The sequence below is a fragment of the Balaenoptera ricei genome, chromosome 18 (genome assembly GCF_028023285.1).
Source record: "Balaenoptera ricei isolate mBalRic1 chromosome 18, mBalRic1.hap2, whole genome shotgun sequence".
In the NCBI taxonomy this organism is placed as follows: Eukaryota; Metazoa; Chordata; class Mammalia; order Artiodactyla; family Balaenopteridae; genus Balaenoptera; species Balaenoptera ricei.
In genome coordinates, this window is record NC_082656.1 from 8,798,058 (window position 1) to 8,815,902 (window position 17,845).

Genomic DNA, 17,845 nt, shown 5'->3' on the forward strand with positions numbered 1-17,845 from the left:
AAATTATTATTGTAATTAGTCAACCGCTTTACTTATTTAAGAAAAAAGGAAAATATATATATATAAATTGGAAACTACTGAGTAGGATTCTGAAGATCAGTGACTTTCATTTCTAAATCCTAAATCCTTCTTGTCACAACTCCAAATACAGTAACATACCTGCCATAATGGTATGGTTAGTCATAGAACTAACTTTGCCATCTAGTAATTTGAAATGTGTCATTTTAGGATGCTTTTGCTATACGTAATAGGATAACTTTATAATGGCTGAAAGAATAAAGACTTAATTAGCTTGCCTAACCACAGCCTGGATGGAGCTGGGAGGTTCTGAATGGCTTTAGAAGCTGGAGGACCCAGACCATTCAGTCTTTAGACTTGTCACTGCATGATTACAAAATGGCCACCTTAGTTCCAAATATCTTTGCTTTACTTAAGAGGAAGGAATGAGGCCCAGTTTAGGTCTGTCTTCTGGCAGGAAGGAGAAGATTTTGCTGAAAACCCCGGCAAACTTCCTCTTGCAGTCCTCTGACCGGAATTGGGTCACATGCCAATTACTGGCAAAGTTGAATGGAATTACCATGTTGGCTTCGACAAATCATGATGCATTCCCTGCACTGGGGTGGGTCCACCTTCTGTTAGACAAGACTTCTACCTGGTACCTGAACAGAATACTCTTTTACCAAGAGAAAAGGGTAGCAACCAATAACAACCCCCATAAAATATAAACTGTACAATGGTAGATGACTATTAATCACCACCTGTTGTTATATAACATCGCATTAAGCGCAATAATAGTAGCTGATATTTATAAGCCCTTATGACGTATCAGCGCTGTATTAAATGCTTTACCTGCATCATTTCCTCGAATCTTCACCGTGACCCAACTGGGCGTATACCATTTGTAAGTGACAGAGCCGGGAATCAAACCTAGACTCTAGGATAAACACTAAATTATGCTACCTCTCATCATTATTTGTAAGATAAAGATATGGATTAACAGTAGGTGAAATTGATGAACCTCAGGTAGGAGCAGAAGTATATTGACATGTAAGTCCTAATAAGTTACCTCAGTGGTGTTTGTCAAGAAGCAGTGGCAAAGAGTTCGAGAGCACTCAGAATAAAAATTCTCTATCTCTTTGCCTCCAGTTTCAGGAAGAGGAGAATTTTCTGATGTTTTCTTTCTTATGCCCATTCAATAAGAACTTGAGTCTGCTTTTCTTTTTTTTTTTTTTTGAAGCAAATTGTAAGGAAGAATATTACTAGATCAGAAACTTGAGCCCTTGAAGATTGTACCCAGTTCTCAGCTGAAAGAGAAAAAAACCAAAGGAATGTAATAGGTTTATTAAAATCTGTTGTTAGATTAAAATGAACAAATACAGTATTAATTTGAGGGCCATCCGACAGTAGTAGATGAAATACCCTTAATCTTGTCATTACCCAAGAATGACAAAATGTTTTCCTGTTTTCAGATATTTCCACTTATGTAGAAATGTCAGTATTTTCCAATGAGGTTTAGATTTCAATCTCACTGTTCAGATTCAGCTACTAGTTTGAAAGGGCCTTAGCTTGACTCACTTTACCTATCCACGGCCCCCATAAGCTAATCTTGCAATGGTCCAATAAGAAGAATTGGCTGTGTTTCAGCCAATGTGCTAAGCACTATCTCATTTAAACTTAAATCAAATCCTACTGAGGCAAATCTCATCTCATAGATGAAGAATCCTAAAGCAAATAACTAAATAAATCATACACACATACACACATAGAGACTTGCCCAAGGGAAGTGCGTGAATAAGTACTGGCACCTGGATTCGATTTGCTTCTGGCTCTGGAGCCTCTATTCCTGTTGGCAGCCCAGCAGGAGTCATGCCCAGCGCCCTTCTCCTGTGATGATTTCCCACCAGAATGTTTGAAAGAGGCAGGTCCTCGCTTGTTCAGCCCTCGGTGCAAGCTTGCAACTGTGATTCAGTTGCTGGGGGAACTTCTGGAATGCATGTTTCTTCCTGAAAATAGGAAAAATTCATTCTTTGCCACTCTGATTGACCTGTTGCATCCAGCCTTTGGACACGATCTGTATAGACAGCAGAAAAAAAAACCCAACAAAACCCTACTAAATTCTAAAACCCAGAGATGACTTTAAGCTGGACATGGATCAAGTTCCCGCTCTTAAGGAGAGGATTGTCTAGTGAAGGAGACCTACATAAATCAATAATTACAATCAAATATGACCAGGAACCAACCCCGTGAAAGATGAAATGCATCTCTGAGTAAGAGTGACTATAGTTTGTACATAAATGTAGCCCCCTGACCCCAAAGGCCAGCTTTTCTCTGTTATTTCCCTGCTTTGCTGATAGTCATCTCCAAAGCTGAATCTTTTCTCAGCAGCCTGGAGAAGCTGTGATTCCACCTCTCTCCTCCAGGTCCCTCACTGTGCTCATTTTCCTCATCACAGATACTGCACTTTCTCTACTGGTCAGGCCCAGGCAAGAAACTGAGTCCTTTTCAACCCTTCTTTGTCGTTCGTTCAAAACATGGCTGAAACTTCTTGTGCTTCCCTTTCCACATCTGGATCTCTGTCACCATCACCTCTGCCACAGCCTTGTTCCAGGTCTTCGTCACCTCCCATCTGGAGCATCAAAACTCTTCCTCTCCAGACTCTGCTGCCACCACCTGGCCGCCTTTCCAGGATGCTCTGGTCCTTGCCACATCCTTGAGTGATGACCTTCACCTTTGTTCTTTTAACTGTGTGCCGGCACTGAGGGTGAGGTTTCCACAGGCAGGGTTGGCACGATGTCTATGGTAGCAAGCGCCCCGAATAATTAAAATGTCATTATGAGCTCAAAGTCATCATCTGAATTCATTGTCTTGACCATGTATATCCAAAGCGTTTGTTTTGGTAGGTTTAAGAGTTCTGTAGAATGCAGAAATGGACTCCATCTCTGACCCACACTCTGTAATCCCAGTCATGGCCCAGGGGTGGGATGGAGGGTTATTGTAGTGCTGGGACTGCACTTTAAGGTAAAAGGAGTAACACATACTACTACTATGTGCATTTTCATGCTGCTGAGATTTGAAGAGTCTGGATTCGACGGGCATGATGCAGAAATTAAGGAAAAGCTGGCTTAAAGTTAAGTAAAAGACCACGCTCTAAGTGTAATTATCTGCTAATAAAATAAATGAACTCAGGCAGAGGATCTAACTACTCATGGAGTGTCCACACTCCGATGATGGAAGGCCCACTCAACAATTCTCAAGTGTCCCTTATACACAAAATAACAGTCATCAAACTGGCCCAATGAGCTCATTAAATATCATATTGTTCTGCCAGATAAGGCTCTTGTTTTAGGGATTGACTCAGAGACTGTCACTTCTTGGGCCAGGAGAATGAAAGTACTCTTCAGGCTCTGGGAAAAAGAGAGAAGTTGTGGATAGAGGATACTGTTCCTAGGCCATCCCTCCCATCTCAGTCTGTCTGACTGGACTGTGTGTTATATTGAAAGATGACTACTCGGCTGATTTATTCAGCAGTGTTTCCATGAAGTTTCTGCTATAGACCCACACAATGGAGAGGAGGTTAGAATGTTCTTTCTGGACAGGGTTCAACTAACGCCAAAGAACAACCCAGGCTTGATGGTGCTGGGCTGGCAAAGTCACGCGTGCTCAGGGCTTGAGTCCAAGCCTCCATCTCCTTCCTTGTAAGTGGAAAGTAAGCCACATCCAGAAGAGTCAGCCAGGAGTGTCATCCCATTTTATTTGCTTTTATTTTTTTCTTGCTAAAAACAGAAGTGAATCACACTCTTCACGGAGCCCTGCTGCCGAAGGAAATGATGCAATGCTGGTCATGTGGCACAAAGGAAAAAGGCCCATTATGCAAACCTAGTTCTTCATTGTGTTCTCGTGTAAGGAGAGGTTCAATCCCCACGCAGGGAAGCCACATAGAACTGGGATTCTTTTTTTTTTTTATAGATTGAGAAACTGATTGGAAATTGAATGCAAACTAAGACCACTTGACTGTTACTGAAATGAATAGCCCAGTTTGCTTTTTTTTTTGTTTGTTTGTTTGTTTTAAAGAAATTCACGTTCTTTTATTTATTTATTTATTTATTTATGACTGTGTTGAGTCTTCGTTTCTGTGCGAGGGCTTTCTCTAGTTGCGGCAAGTGGGGACCACTCTTCATCGCGGTGCGCGGGCCTCTCACCATCGCGGCCTCTCTTGTTGCGGAGCACAGGCTCCAGACGCGCGGGCTCAGTAATTGTGGCTCACGGGCCCAGTTGCTCCGTGGCATGTGGGATCTTCCCAGACCAGGGCTCGAACCCGTGTCCCCTGCATTGGCAGGCAGATTCTCAACCACTGCGCCACCAGGGAAGCCCAGAACTGGGATTCTTAAACGTGGATCCTTTTTCTACACGGAGGAACCATGTTTTACTTCATTTTTGTCTCCTTTTTATTCTTCTGCCTTTTCCCATTGGATTCATTAATTTTGATTGTAATACAAAGTATGGAAAGAATTGATTTAAGCTTGTTTGATTTACTTTTTCTGTATGATTTGGGATAATTATGAACATGTGCTTTGCCTCAGCCCCTAACTTGCTATGTGACCTTGAGCCTAAGGTGCTTCAACTCTGATTCTGTAGAAAGGTTTTAATATACATCATATATATCTTCATAAATAAAAGGTATACATGTATATTTAATATGCCTACCATAAAGCCTTCCTAATTAAATGAGTTAATGTTTATGAAATGTTTAGTATACAGCCTCACTATTGTAATTGCTTGATAAATGGTAGCCATTATTATTATGAATTTATCTAATGAATGCTTGTCTAAATTCCTCTGTGAGTTAATGGTTTTATCATGTTTGCTCATTGCCAAGACAATAGGACAGGGACCCAAGAGTCCTGGAGTCTCTTTGTGCCATCTTCTTGGCTTGGATATCTGGTCTTTACCACTCCCTATAGCAGACATTTTGGTAAAGAAGTATGTTTGTGGAACGTCAGAAAATAAACCATCTGAAGAGGTCCAAGTTGAAATACCTTCCTTTCAAATTCAGAGTTGTGTGTAGTGACTGCTAATACAGCAAGGTATTACTATGTGCTACAGTTGCAGCCTTTCCTGTAAGTGTCACATGAATTAAACCATAAGCACATGTTTTTTTGGACCTGAGCCAAAGTCCTCTCCCAAGTGTGAGTTCAGTTGTCACCTTCAGGGTGAAGTCTTCTTTGATTGCCCCACTTCCCCTGCCCTTTCTACATACCCCCATTGTAGCAATGGTCACATTGTTGTGTAAGCATGCTTTGTGGTCTAGGTCCCTCCTGGGATAAGAATCCTCTGTCTGTTCATCATTATATTCCCCAGACCTTTCGGGGTACACTGGCTCTTGTTAATAAACTGTCAAATGTTGACAGAGTGAATAAAATTACCTGAATGGGTGTGGGAGGCTTATGGCCAAACTTAACTAAGCATTTATCCCATCTTGGATCAGCCCCCAGCAAGCAGTAACAATGTTTTGTATTTGGAGGTTCTTTCTTTTACTCCAAGCAGTAACTCATCATCCACTCTCAGCTATAAAGTCTCTTTCCTTCTGTGACCCTCACCTGTTTTCTTGGAGTGGATTTAACCTGTTAAATTGCACCTTTGTGGTCACAGAACTCAGGGCCGATGTGTCCATGAAACTCATAATGAAGTGACAGTGAAATAATTATGTAGTAATCAGCCAACTTCAGGGAATATTTCTGTGGTGGGTTTTTTTGTTTTTGTTTTAAATCAGTGAACACTGTCAAAGATTGCTCTCTATAAAAAAGTATTAACTTATTCCTACATTCGTCGAATTTAACTTTACTTTTAAACCTTCCAGCCACTTTTGCCAAATTGGAAGAAAACCATTCTCAGTGAAATTACTGAGCTAATTTAATTCTTTACTGATCAGGGTCTTTTTCCATGAGAGGGATGCCGCTGTTTCACATTTGGAGAAATTGATTGCCTTAGTAGAGAAAAAGTTCTGAACCCAAAGATTTCATCATGATGCTTATGGTGGATGTACTTGGAACATCGCCCCAATTGGTCATGCCTGAATGGGCTTCAGGAAGTACCTGCAAGTGAATCAACAGTCTTCCCCTTCTCTTCTTCTTCTTTTTTTTTTTTTAAATTACTAGCTACTTTATTTATTTATTTATTTATTTATTTATTTATTTATTTATTTATTTATTTTTAGCTGTGTTGGGTCTTCGTTTCTTGCGAGGGCTTTCTCTAGTTGCGGCAAGCGGGGGCCACTCTTCATCGCGGTGCGCGGGCCTCTCACTATCGCGGCCCCTCCCGTTGCGGGGCACAGGCTCCAGACGCGCAGGCTCAGCAGTTGTGGCTCACGGGCCCAGTTGCTCCGCGGCATGTGGGATCTTCCCAGACCAGAGCTCGAACCCGTGTCCCCTGCATTAGCAGGCAGATTCTCAACCACTGCGCCACCAGGGAAGCCCCCCTTCTCTTCTTATAAATTATTAGATGCCTACTTGAGTAGGGCACCGGGCTGGATAGAGCTCACTCGGAAGGCCTACCTCCTGCCTTCTATGGGCTTTACAGTCAAAGACAGCTGGCTTTGATGAAAGGAGAGATATAAGGAAGTCACAGAGAACAAAAATGCTGATTAGATAAATGTTCTATCTGTGCCAGGCCTTTTGCTTGGACTCAGGGATACTGACATAAATAATCATCCAGAGGATAAAGTGATTCATCTTTTTATGTGGAAGAAGGCAGAGCCTGTGACATTTGAACTTGAAGAATGCCACAGAAAAGAAGGGAGAGGGCAGAGGGAAGATCATGATCAGATGCTGGGAGGTATGAAATTCGTGGGTTCAGGGAGCGACAGCTGGATCACAGGGTCCCAGAAGGAGAGTGATAGATGGTAGCCATAGACAAATGGGGTCAGATCATAAGGAGCATTCATGAGCTGCTGAAGGGTCTGGGCTTTACCCTGAAAGCATCGGGCGAGCCCCACAGCTTTGTAAAGCCAGGAGCAACATGGTCAGATCCCAGCTAATTCTGGGAGTCTTGGCTGAAAATGGAGGTAGAGAGGATCTCTGTGAGGAAAACCCAGGAAAGAGATGACAAAGACTCAAAGCCAGGTAGAAGGAGAGGTGTTGGAGGGGAGGGAACGGTTTCAAGCCACTTGCCTGGGATAGAGTTGCCAGGGCTTGGTGTCCTCCCTAAATCTAGCCTGTGCTTGATTTTAATGCACGATATGAACATGTATGATGATGTAGCTCATGCAAGCTGCTTAAAAGAGAGAGCAAGAGACGGAAGCAGTTACCTGAGGAACAGTGTTTTGGAATTATACGTGGAACAGAAGTTGTGCTCTTAAAGTAGAGTATTTGTGTTGAAGCTAAAAGGTGATGGTGGAGTTAGCTCTTGACAAAACTCATTTGATTTACTGCACCAGAATAACAGGCATTTTGCTGCTAATGTATATAGCCTCTGTTGAATTTGCTTCATGGTTATTCCCAGGTTATAGATTGACAGAGGTTTTATTTTGTTTTATTTTTCAATAAAATGTAAAGTTTAGATGAGCAAGTGACGTTGAATCATTTAAATGTACAAATAGGGCTCTAACGAATGCCGCATAGCCCACTGGAATACTTTGGGATGGTTTGAGGGTATCAGTTCATCTAAATTGTCTAGCCAAATTTTGTATGTGGAAGTCTCCCGGGAAAGTGTAGTGTAATTTTCACAGGAAGGCCATGCATCAGGAACAGTCCCAAACAGAACAGTTCTTAAGAAACAAGGTTCAAGATGATCTCTGTTAGCTGCTTTTTGTTGCATCCGTAGCCATACATGGTTTGGTCCTGCTCAGATAGACAGGACCTGCTCTCACTTTCCTTTCTACCTTCTAGGAAGAGCAGTGTGCTTTCCAGGCCCATGTGTACTTCTATAAATTGCTCTAGGAGAAAATCTCTCCTAGTCTTAGGCAACTTGATGATGACATATCTTTCTGTGTTTTTGTGCCAGTTCAAACTAGGCTAGTTGAATCAGATTCTCCCAATGCCTCCTCCGTGCCCTTACGTGAGGAAACTTCTGGAAGTTGTATTAACTTTTGTGGTCTGCCAGGCATGGCAGTCACTACTTCAGAATGCCGCAGAGTGCTCTGTAACAATTAATAAGTCATGGCAGGTGGTTCGTCATCACATAAGAAAGTAAGGCAGACATGCACCTAGTTTGTCATAAAACAATACTGTAAACCTTACGCCTATAACTGTCTTGCACACTCAATTCTCTGAATTATAACTTAAAGTTATAATTGTGTATCCACCACATACAGTATTCAGGAAGACGCATCAGCATGTGAACAAGCTCTTGAAAAGCTCCTTAATAATGAGGATTATTTAAGTAGATGAACCTATAGCAATAAAGTTGGGACAGAAATAATATCGATACTTTAAACGGAGAAGTTATACAGTAACAAAACTCCACTCATATAGATACATATTTAAATATTTCCATCCCTTTCCAGTCTGAGAGCTCAAAGTTATTGCATCCCAGGATGTAATTGGGTGAGGAAAATAACTGTTTCCCTTTTATTTGGTTAAGGGAGGTTTTGTGGTACAAGTCGGATTTGTAAAACGTCTTTGAAAGAGAAGATGTGTTGGCAGGATTGGGAGGAAAAGGTATGTCAAGCAAAAAGTGTGTAGTTGGAGTGAAGAAGCAAAGGAGAGGAGTGGTGGGGTGGCTGGCCAGAGCAGCTGAAGGGAATTCCAGAACTACCTCCTGGAATGAAATAGAAGCCCACCAAAGCTTCAGATGCACATCTGCCAGTTTAGCTTTCTGCTTGAATAGGATCCCATTTTCCCCAGCACTCAAAGTACTTCCGAGGTTTCAGGTGGGGATTAACTGATGAAATGATTCTGCTGTGGGAACAGTGTGAATCGAGATTGTGGTGTGCCTGTATTGCTAATGCAAGTCTGCATGAGGAATTGACATATTGTCAGACCGTTTTACCAGTTTTTCTTCCCACGTTGATGTGGCTTAAAAATTAAAGACATAAACAAATGAATAAATATTCATTGAGAATACACTGTGTGCAAAACACTGCAGTAGGAGCCAGGTGAATTGCAAAGAAGTGTGAGGTGCTGACCCCAAAGAGGCAGGCAAGGTGGAAATGTATATTTAGTAAGAATGATGGTGGTAATACAGTGGCTATCACAAATCCGTGTGTACTCAACTGTAATGTGGGCAATATAGTGAGACAGGGCCAAGGGAGTATTAAGATGTTTAAAAATCAGTTTCCTAGTCAGTTTTATATTTTTGGTTTTATATGGATTTGGCTGCCACGTGGAAGCATTTAATATCCGAGATATCTTTTATGGTGTTTTTGCGTCTCAGCATCTAGGAGGCAATCTGGTAGAGCGGGAAGAGTACAGACTTCTGAGTCAGGAGAGCTGTATTTGACTCCTTTTTTTCTGGCATCAGTTGAGTGTGCGATCTTGGACAAGTTACTTTAATTTTCTCAGCGGGGATAAAAGTAACCACCCCTCAGTCTTGAAACCAAGTTCCCAGTCTTACCCGGCCTGATGGTGTTTTGGGTTTTTTGTTTTGTTTTGTTTTGTATTTTTTTTTTTGTTCTTTCTTTTTTTGGCCACACCAGGCGGCATGTGAGACCTTAGTTCCCCAACCAGGGATCGAACCCACACCCCCTGTAGTAAAAGCTCGGAGTCTTAACCACTGGACCGCCAGGGAAGTCCCCCTAGCCTGACAGTTTTTCAAGTGATTAATAGATATTTGCTTATTGAGTCAATAAATCAATATTTTTATCACCTATTTGTGAATATTTATGACTACAGATATTTACTAATTCATAGATATGCAACACTGGCTTTTCTTAATGGCTTTCCGTGTTTATTCACAAAAATTGTTTCCAATATGTTTTAAATTTTATCAAGTGGTAATTGGTCTAGAGAACAGCATGTACAATAGAAATACAATGCGAAGGCTTTATGCAATTTAAAGTTTTCTTGAGGCCACATTAAACAGAGTTTAGAAGCATCTGAAATTAATTTTAGTATTTTACCTAGTCCAGTATATCTAAAATATTATCATTTTGACATGTAATCAGCATAAAAATTATTAATGAAATATGTTATATTCTCTTTTGGGGGAATAATTCAGTGTGTATTTATCTCGTACCACCAGCACATCTAAATTTGAATACCAAATTGGTCAAAGATACTTGATCTCTATTTAGATTTCATAAAACTTACAGTTTAAAAAAAAAATAGTTTTACGTATGCAAATTATTTACAAACGTACCTAAAATTTTTCCAGTAACTGAATCAAGCATCAGGTTTTCAATTTTAAACTGATTAAAATTCAGTAACTCAGTTGCACTAACCACATTTCAAGCGCTTAATAGCTATATTTGGCTGGTAGTGAACAGCACAGGTAAAATTATCTTGAATTATTTTTCAGTAGGTCCCCAGACTTTTAGGCAGCAGAATCATTTCATAAAAAAATAAAGATGTTCTAAACCTGGATTTCATTTTGGGAGTTACCTTATACTGACTATGCTTAGTGGTGACTTCTGGCACTCAGCTTGTTCTGCCTGCTAGATTTATGACATCTCCTTTGAATGAAGCTCTCTAGATTAGCCTAAGGAATGTTTAGTTGCTTTTAAAATGCTGCAGAAAGATCGGCGTTTTTTCATAGTAAGCATCTGAATCCATTATCTTTGCAGATGAATAGTCTGGGTCTCAAGCTGCTTGACTTGCCCAAGATCCCATGGCTAGTTGTGGGGCAGGTATCCCTTAAACCTGGACTTACGGGTCCTTGCTGCTCCTTATTTTGCCTCATTTAGGTGCAGGTGGATCCCTGATGCCCTTGCTTTGGACACTTAACATCTTACCTGAAGGAGGACCCTTTCTCAGGCCATATTTTTTGATTCTCAAAAATATCATCAACCCCAAATCCAAAGTGGAGTGTGGAGACCATATTGTAGACTGAATTGTCTCAAAGAATCCTTGGGCAGAGCAAGGTTGTGGAGATGAAGGTCGTGGAGAAAGAGGCTTCCTTAGTAGTAAGAATGTATGCGGCTAAGTGCCTTCTTCCTGCTCCTTCACTGACTTGTAAAGGCAAAGTTTAACTTAATAGAAAAACAACCATTACAGTCCTCAAAATAGTGGTGCTCTTACTATGTACATTTCTGTTGTATAAAGTTCTCTTTTGGAAATGTCTCTTTTTTGCTGCTAAATAAAACCAGTAAAGATGATTCATAAGCATTGGGTGGAAATGGATATGGGATACTTAGCTGAATGATTCCTCAATGTTCAATGTGACTGGTTTTTAGACACTGTTGGCTCCTATATGCTTTCTTAATGAATAGTCAAAAGGGATATGAGCTAATTCCTTGAGCTCCTGCCATTAACTATTTCACCAGAATTTACATACTTTATAGAAAAGGTTAATGTTTTCAGGACTGGCCAAAACTTCAAGTTCAGAAATCTTTGTTTAAATGATGCTTTCTTAGATGCAAGTAGTTGTTTACTCTCGTTTTAAATGTACCTATCTGAGCTCCTATTGTCAAGTTTATTGTATTAAGTATTTAGATGTTTTGGATAAAAATATGAAAATCCTCGAAGTTTTCACCCTCTACTATTGACACACTAGTACATCGTGAAGACGCCCCCTTTTCTGTTCTGGGCCGCTAGTCAGAAATGTCCTTACAGACTATTAAGGGTTTCCAGGAGGCTTACTCTGAACTAAAGGCAGGTATTGCCCTGTCTTTGGCATTGTCATTAATTGTACGAATGCTTTTAAGAATTTTTGCAGCTATGAAGCGATCATTTGTTACACATCTTACCTTTTGATTTTCTGCATCCAGTTTGCTGAGGGTTTAAAAACTGAACAAAAACCTGCTTGATTTGTGTGTAAACAAAAGTTAGACTTGGAGTAGGAACTTGCATTAGACTCTGTATAAAGTACTTGGATTTTGTGACATCTCTTTGGGCAAAGAAGCTGTGAGGCTGTTTTAAGATGAAAATCACGTTCAGGACAAGGTAAGTAAACCCCAAGTTTTGGGGGGTTACTTCCTGATTCTTCATTATGTTTTGAGTTGTAAGTATGAGGTTACCAACTTGATAGCTCTGTTCAAGATGGTAACTATTTTAAACTCTCCTATGCATTCCCCTGTCTGGGGAGACAGTTTACAGGATACTCAATTATCATTTATTATTAAATATTCCCAGAGGCCACCAGTAGCTTCCAAACCTGGCTGTACATCAGAATCACTTGTGGAGCCTTTAAAAAAGACAGATTCCAGCCTCACCAGAAGTTGGTGAAATTTGTACTGGAATTTGTACTTTTTAAGAGCTCCCCAGCTTTGGGTAAATGGGCTTTTGTCAGGCCCCTCCCCCCAAAATAAATGAGTTAAATGCAAGAAGCAGGATCAATGCAATGTTCCTCCAATATAGAGTAATAAAAAGACTGTAGGCCAGGGAAAGATCCAGTTAGGGATTGCACTTAATAGCTGTGGGACTGGGGAATGTCACTAAGCTGATTCATCATCAGAGAAAAGTTTCTGGAGAGAAAGCATTTAGAGTATTGCCAACACACGTTAAGTTCTTTCCCTTCTCAGTAGCATAGAACCCCTTCTGATTTTCCTCTCTAAGGTTGGGCTTAAGTGCACCTGGTAATTTACAAAAGCATGGGTGATACACAGGTTTAAAGAGAGCCCCTGTATAGGTTCAGACAATCTGTATACAATAAGTATTGCACACCTGTTGGTAGAATACTGCTTTAACAGTGGCTGGGTTCCAGAGGCTCCCTGTGCCAAAACAAACCAGTATTTTCCTAGAGTCCTTCCTGGCAAACATTTTGGGATTGCGTTTGTTTGCTGCATATGTCTTCAGGTAATGACATGCTTGGCAGTGTTTACCTACAACTAGAAGCCTGTTTGATAACCATTACCTCCAAGCATAATGACACATTGTCTTTTAAAGGTTCTCTGCCCTTACGGTTTCCACAGGGAAGGGGCAAGGCTGCACGTGATGTTTGCTTATGTTGTACTTAATTTGGTTCCTACCCTATGACAGCCTCAGAGGTTCTTTGTCTCTGAAAGATTTGTTAATCCAAGTGAATGAATATATTCTGTGCTATGTTATCTCATGGAAAAATAGTGAAAAGAGATAATCCTCTTGACACTGGCATCTATCATTAACGGCCACATTTCTGTGGTAATATTTTAACACTTGCATTTACTAAATTTCTAGAAAGACTAGTGTGCACATGATTATGCAAATAAAATGTAACATCTCATTACTGAAATATTTCATTAAATATATCCCAAATTGGTTCTAAAGCCTCAGTGAGAAATGTTGAGTTTTTAAGACCAATGATGGGGAAAAAAAAGAATTATCAGCTTGAGTTTCCTATGACTTTAGGGTTTTGATTGATATAGGTTGTGTTCAGTGTCACCATTTTAAATGCTGACTTTTTCTTCAAGCTGGAAAAATTTCTTGAGTTGGTGTCTGAAGGATATTTTTTGCTTCCCATAATATAATAGACTAGATTGTACATTAAGGAAGGTGAATACAGTCTAATAGGCTACATTTGATGAGAGTGGTTATATAATCTAACCTTCATGCCAGTAAAGTAGCATGAAGTAGTATCAGTCGGTCAGTAGCCTAGAAACAGTCTGCCAAAGCAATAAGGTTAACTAGACACACTGAGGAACGCCCTTGCAACTTGTAAGCTTGTGAAGATAGAAGCAACCAGTTTGGACTTTCACTTGCCCTTAAAAATATTTGTAGTCAAGCCACCATGCCACACAGAAACAGAAAGGAAATTTTTATGAATATTAGATTAACTTTTTTTTAACATCTTTATTGGAGTATAATTGCTTTACAATGGTGTGTTAGTTTCTGCTTTATAACAAAGTGAATCAGTTATACATATACATATGTCCCTATATCTCTTCCCTCTTGTGTCTCCCTCCCTCCCACCCTCCCTATGCCACCCCTCTAGGTGGTCACAAAGCACTGAGCTGATCTCCCTGTGCTATGCGGCTGCTTCCCACTAGCTATCTATTTTACATTTGGTAGTGTATATATGTCCATGCCACTCTCTCTTTGTCCCAGCTTACCCTTCCCCCTCCCCGTATCCTCAAGTCCGTTCTCTAGTAGGTCTGTGTCTTTATTCCCGTCTTGCCCCTAGGTTCTTTGTGACCATTTTTTTTTTTTTTTTTTAGATTCCATATATATGTGTTAGCATACGGTATTTTTCTCTTTCTGACTTAACTTCACTCTGTATGACAGACTCTAGGTCCATCCACCTCACTACAAATAACTCCATTTCGTTTCTTTTCATGGCTGAGTAATATTCCATTGTATATATGTGCCACATCTTCTTTATCCATTCATCTGTTGATGCACACTTAGGTTGCTTCCATGCCCTGGCTATTGTAAATAGAGCTGCAGTGAACATTTTGGTACATGACTTTTTTTGAATTATGGTTTTCTCAGGGCATATGCCCAGTAGTGGGATTGCTGGGTCGTATGGTAGTTCTATTTTTAGTTTTTTAAGGAACCTCCATACTGTTTTCCATAGTGGCTGTATCAATTTACATTCCTACCAACAGTGCAAGAGGGTTCCCTTTTCTCCACACCCTCTCCAGCATTTATTGTTTGTAGATTTTTTGATGATGGCCATTCTGACCGGTGTGAGATGATTAGATTAACTTTTAAAGTAATAAAAAGCATCAACTTTTAAAGTCATCATTCAATTAATATTTGAGGGTTATTATGGAACTATCAGTTAAGCATGCCAGCAGTCCAGTGTATGTTATTGATTAAACTTAGATTACATTAATATCGTTTAAAATGCCTAACATTTATGTAACATCATCGGGGGACAAATGATCTCTGAGTAAATTTCTCCAAGTCATGAAGCTTAACCCTTGAAGTGTCAAAACATTTCAATTTAATAATTTTGAATAGAATTCTTTGTAAAGTGTACTTTATTATTCTCTGTGCTGTATCTGTGCTATTGTATGCTATCATAATTTAACCATGTCTAAATGAATTCAGATCATCAGCACATGTATTAATTATTAAAGATTCATCATATATGGCTACCTTTAGCGCTCTTGAAATGTTAAGGGCTCTCTCTTGTTATACTAAAATATCCTAAGGCTGCTATCCTTCCCAAGTTTTATGTCTGCTTTTTGTCGTTGTTTTCTGATTTTTCTATCAATATCAGCCATGAGCTGACAGCTGTCACTTACTCAACTGTTAGTGTGCTGTAGGAGCCTTCACCCATCCATGATCTGATGTTTTCAGTCTAACATAGATTGAGGCAAGGGCAAGATGGTTAAAATGATGTGTACCGTAGGAGAAATAAGCTCTGAGTGGAGATGGGTGAGGTGAGGTGGGAATTCTTAATAACAAAGACTCTGAGCTTTAATGGATGGACTTTGCGTCATCTGTTTTGACTCTAAAAGACACCTTCTATTACTCATTAATTCAACTCTACTAGGCATCCAAAGATGAGAACAATGTGGTTTATGCCCTAAGGATGTTCCCCAAACTGGTAAGGGCCAGGTTACCACAGAAGCACGAACAAACCATGGAGGGCATCAAAGGAGACTAGACTCTCTGGCATTCAGCTGGGTTTGGGATATGTGAAATTTCTGGATTAAAAAGTAGATTACTTGGGGGCTCCTCCTAAATGTATACAAAAACAAATACTCTAAGGTTACCATTGTTTAGAAGTTCCAATTCATAGTAAGGAATGTACTAGAATAAAAATAAGTGTAGTGACTCTGGAGTCTGACAACCCTGTATTTGAATGACCTTGAGCAATCTTATTTTTAATCCTTTTCATCAACTGTAAAATGGAGTTGGTAATGCCTACCTTATAAGGTTGCTGTGAGGATTGAATGAAGTAATACATGAAAAGTGCCTGGCAGAGTACCTGAATCCAGTTCCATGTCTCACTAATGTTAATTCTTTTTTCTACCTCTTTCTCTCTTGTACTTCCCTTAAATACTGTTTGGTAATTGGTATCTGTAAAAAGAGTGAAAAAATAAAATGATAGATACTTTTTTTCTTATTGGTATGAGGCTCTTTTAAGTAACTTTTTTTAATTGAATGACAGTCACATCATTTGAAAGTTTGATCTAATAATAGCACTAGAGACTTGAAGCTGACAAAGTGCAAATTTTCAGTTGAGTCTTGATTCCAATTTAGATCCAGAAAGAGGAGAATTGAAGAAGAATTCTTATTACTCAAAACTCAGATACCTCCCTAGGCACACTTGTAATTGTTTTGGCCCCTTTTAGCAAAACATAAACCAAATGCCACATAGGCATCTCAGTCAACTCTTTAAAAAAGGCGTTATAAACCCTGGATGTGTAAGACACAGTGGTACCATGGGGGCATCTTTGCTGGTGTTTAGCTTGCCTGAAACACTTGGAGTGTTCATTTTGGTAATGTGGACATTTTTCTCCTTCCTGTGAAATGTTTCCGTTCATCAGTCAATTCCCCATACCATGCTGTTTTGTAATTCCAACCTATGTTGCTAGAGCAAACCTTCAATTACCCTGAGCAAATCAAAAATAGAAAATGACTTGGGTTTTGTGCTCTTCACAGCTGTGTTAGTGAAGAAATAGATTTTCACTGACCCTCATAAAATTCTTCTGCCGGAAATAATGCCCACTGAAAGATCAGTTAGTTACACTTCTATTTTGTTTTTAAGTAACTTTGCATTTTCCTTCCCAATCTCCTCATTGGCCTAAACCTGTTTTCTTTTGAAGATAGAACATGCAGCGCTCACCAATGTTGGCTCCTTCTTGGTGTTATAAATTAAGTTTTTAACAAGTCGATTTCGGCTGTGCCTTTTAAAATAATATAACTATAGATTTAAACCCAATCACTTTCCTTTACTCGTTATGTTAACAGATGTTCAGTGTTTCGTTTTCCTTAAGGGTGTATAGTTTCTCACTGACTCTTGGCTTCAAATAGGGATTCTCTGCTGTTGGTTTTGTCTGTAAGAACTTAAGCTGTTTAAAGCTGTTCACACTTGTGGCCAAGAGATCCTGGTTCCCAAAGCAACGGTTTATCACCCACCCTGTGTTATCTTTGCTCTTGTATTTCTTTGGTCCCAGGAACACTCCTGCGGCCCGGTGGGTCGGCTGCATGGGTTGTGCGTGGAATCGGAATGCGTGAACTGTTTGTGGTGCGCTGTGGAGGTCAGGCTCATGTTCCTGGAGTGCTGTAAGCGGCTTGACTAATCTGGCAGCATAGTATGTTCTTGCGGTTAAATATAGACATACAGGCACTTTGCTAGTTGTAGGTCACTGTCTTACTGTGCAGCTAAAAATTGTCCCATTGGTATGAACAGCGTGCCCTGGACGGAAGGCCTGTTTTAGTTTGTCTTCTACTGTAGGTCTTTAGCACCTGACTAAAAATACACCTTGAACCAGAAATAAAAGAGCCCTACCTTGTGGCCGAGACACTTACGGTGGCAGAGAGCAGGAGGACCATGGACTTGGTCATTCTCTTTTTCTGCTTTGGAACGTAGTCTGTGTTAACGGTTCCAGACTGTGAGTTCGGGCTCCTTTTCAGGCTCATGGAGATTACGACAGCTTGTTGGAGACAATCCTGTGTGATCAGCTTCATAAAAGGGCTTGGTAGGTATGAAAGGCTGTGAATTGTGCAGAGTGGGTAACTGGTTATGAAGCGCTGGGTGTAGGGAGGATTTTCCTAAAGCTTACCATGGATGGGGGTGGGAGGAGCACCTGCATCTCCATGCAGGGAATTACTTATAATGTCACTGTTCAGAGACAAGAATGATACCCTTTAGGGTTTCT

At 40.2% G+C, this 17,845-nt stretch overlaps 1 protein-coding gene across 7 annotated transcripts in view; it reads left to right on the top strand.

Annotated features, from left to right (window-relative positions):
• FRY (FRY microtubule binding protein) overlaps positions 1-17,845 on the top strand; it is a 330,932-nt gene that overhangs the window by 88,166 nt on the left and 224,921 nt on the right. Inside the window, exon 1 of one of the 7 annotated variants that reach the window (XM_059903262.1) lies at positions 17,381-17,665. The exons of the other annotated variants lie outside the window; for them this stretch is intronic. Within the exon in view, the coding sequence (XP_059759245.1) occupies positions 17,605-17,665 (61 nt within the window). The 5' untranslated portion in view covers positions 17,381-17,604. Of the gene's footprint in view, positions 1-17,380; positions 17,666-17,845 lie in introns of those variants that run through there. 7 annotated transcript variants of the gene reach the window in all.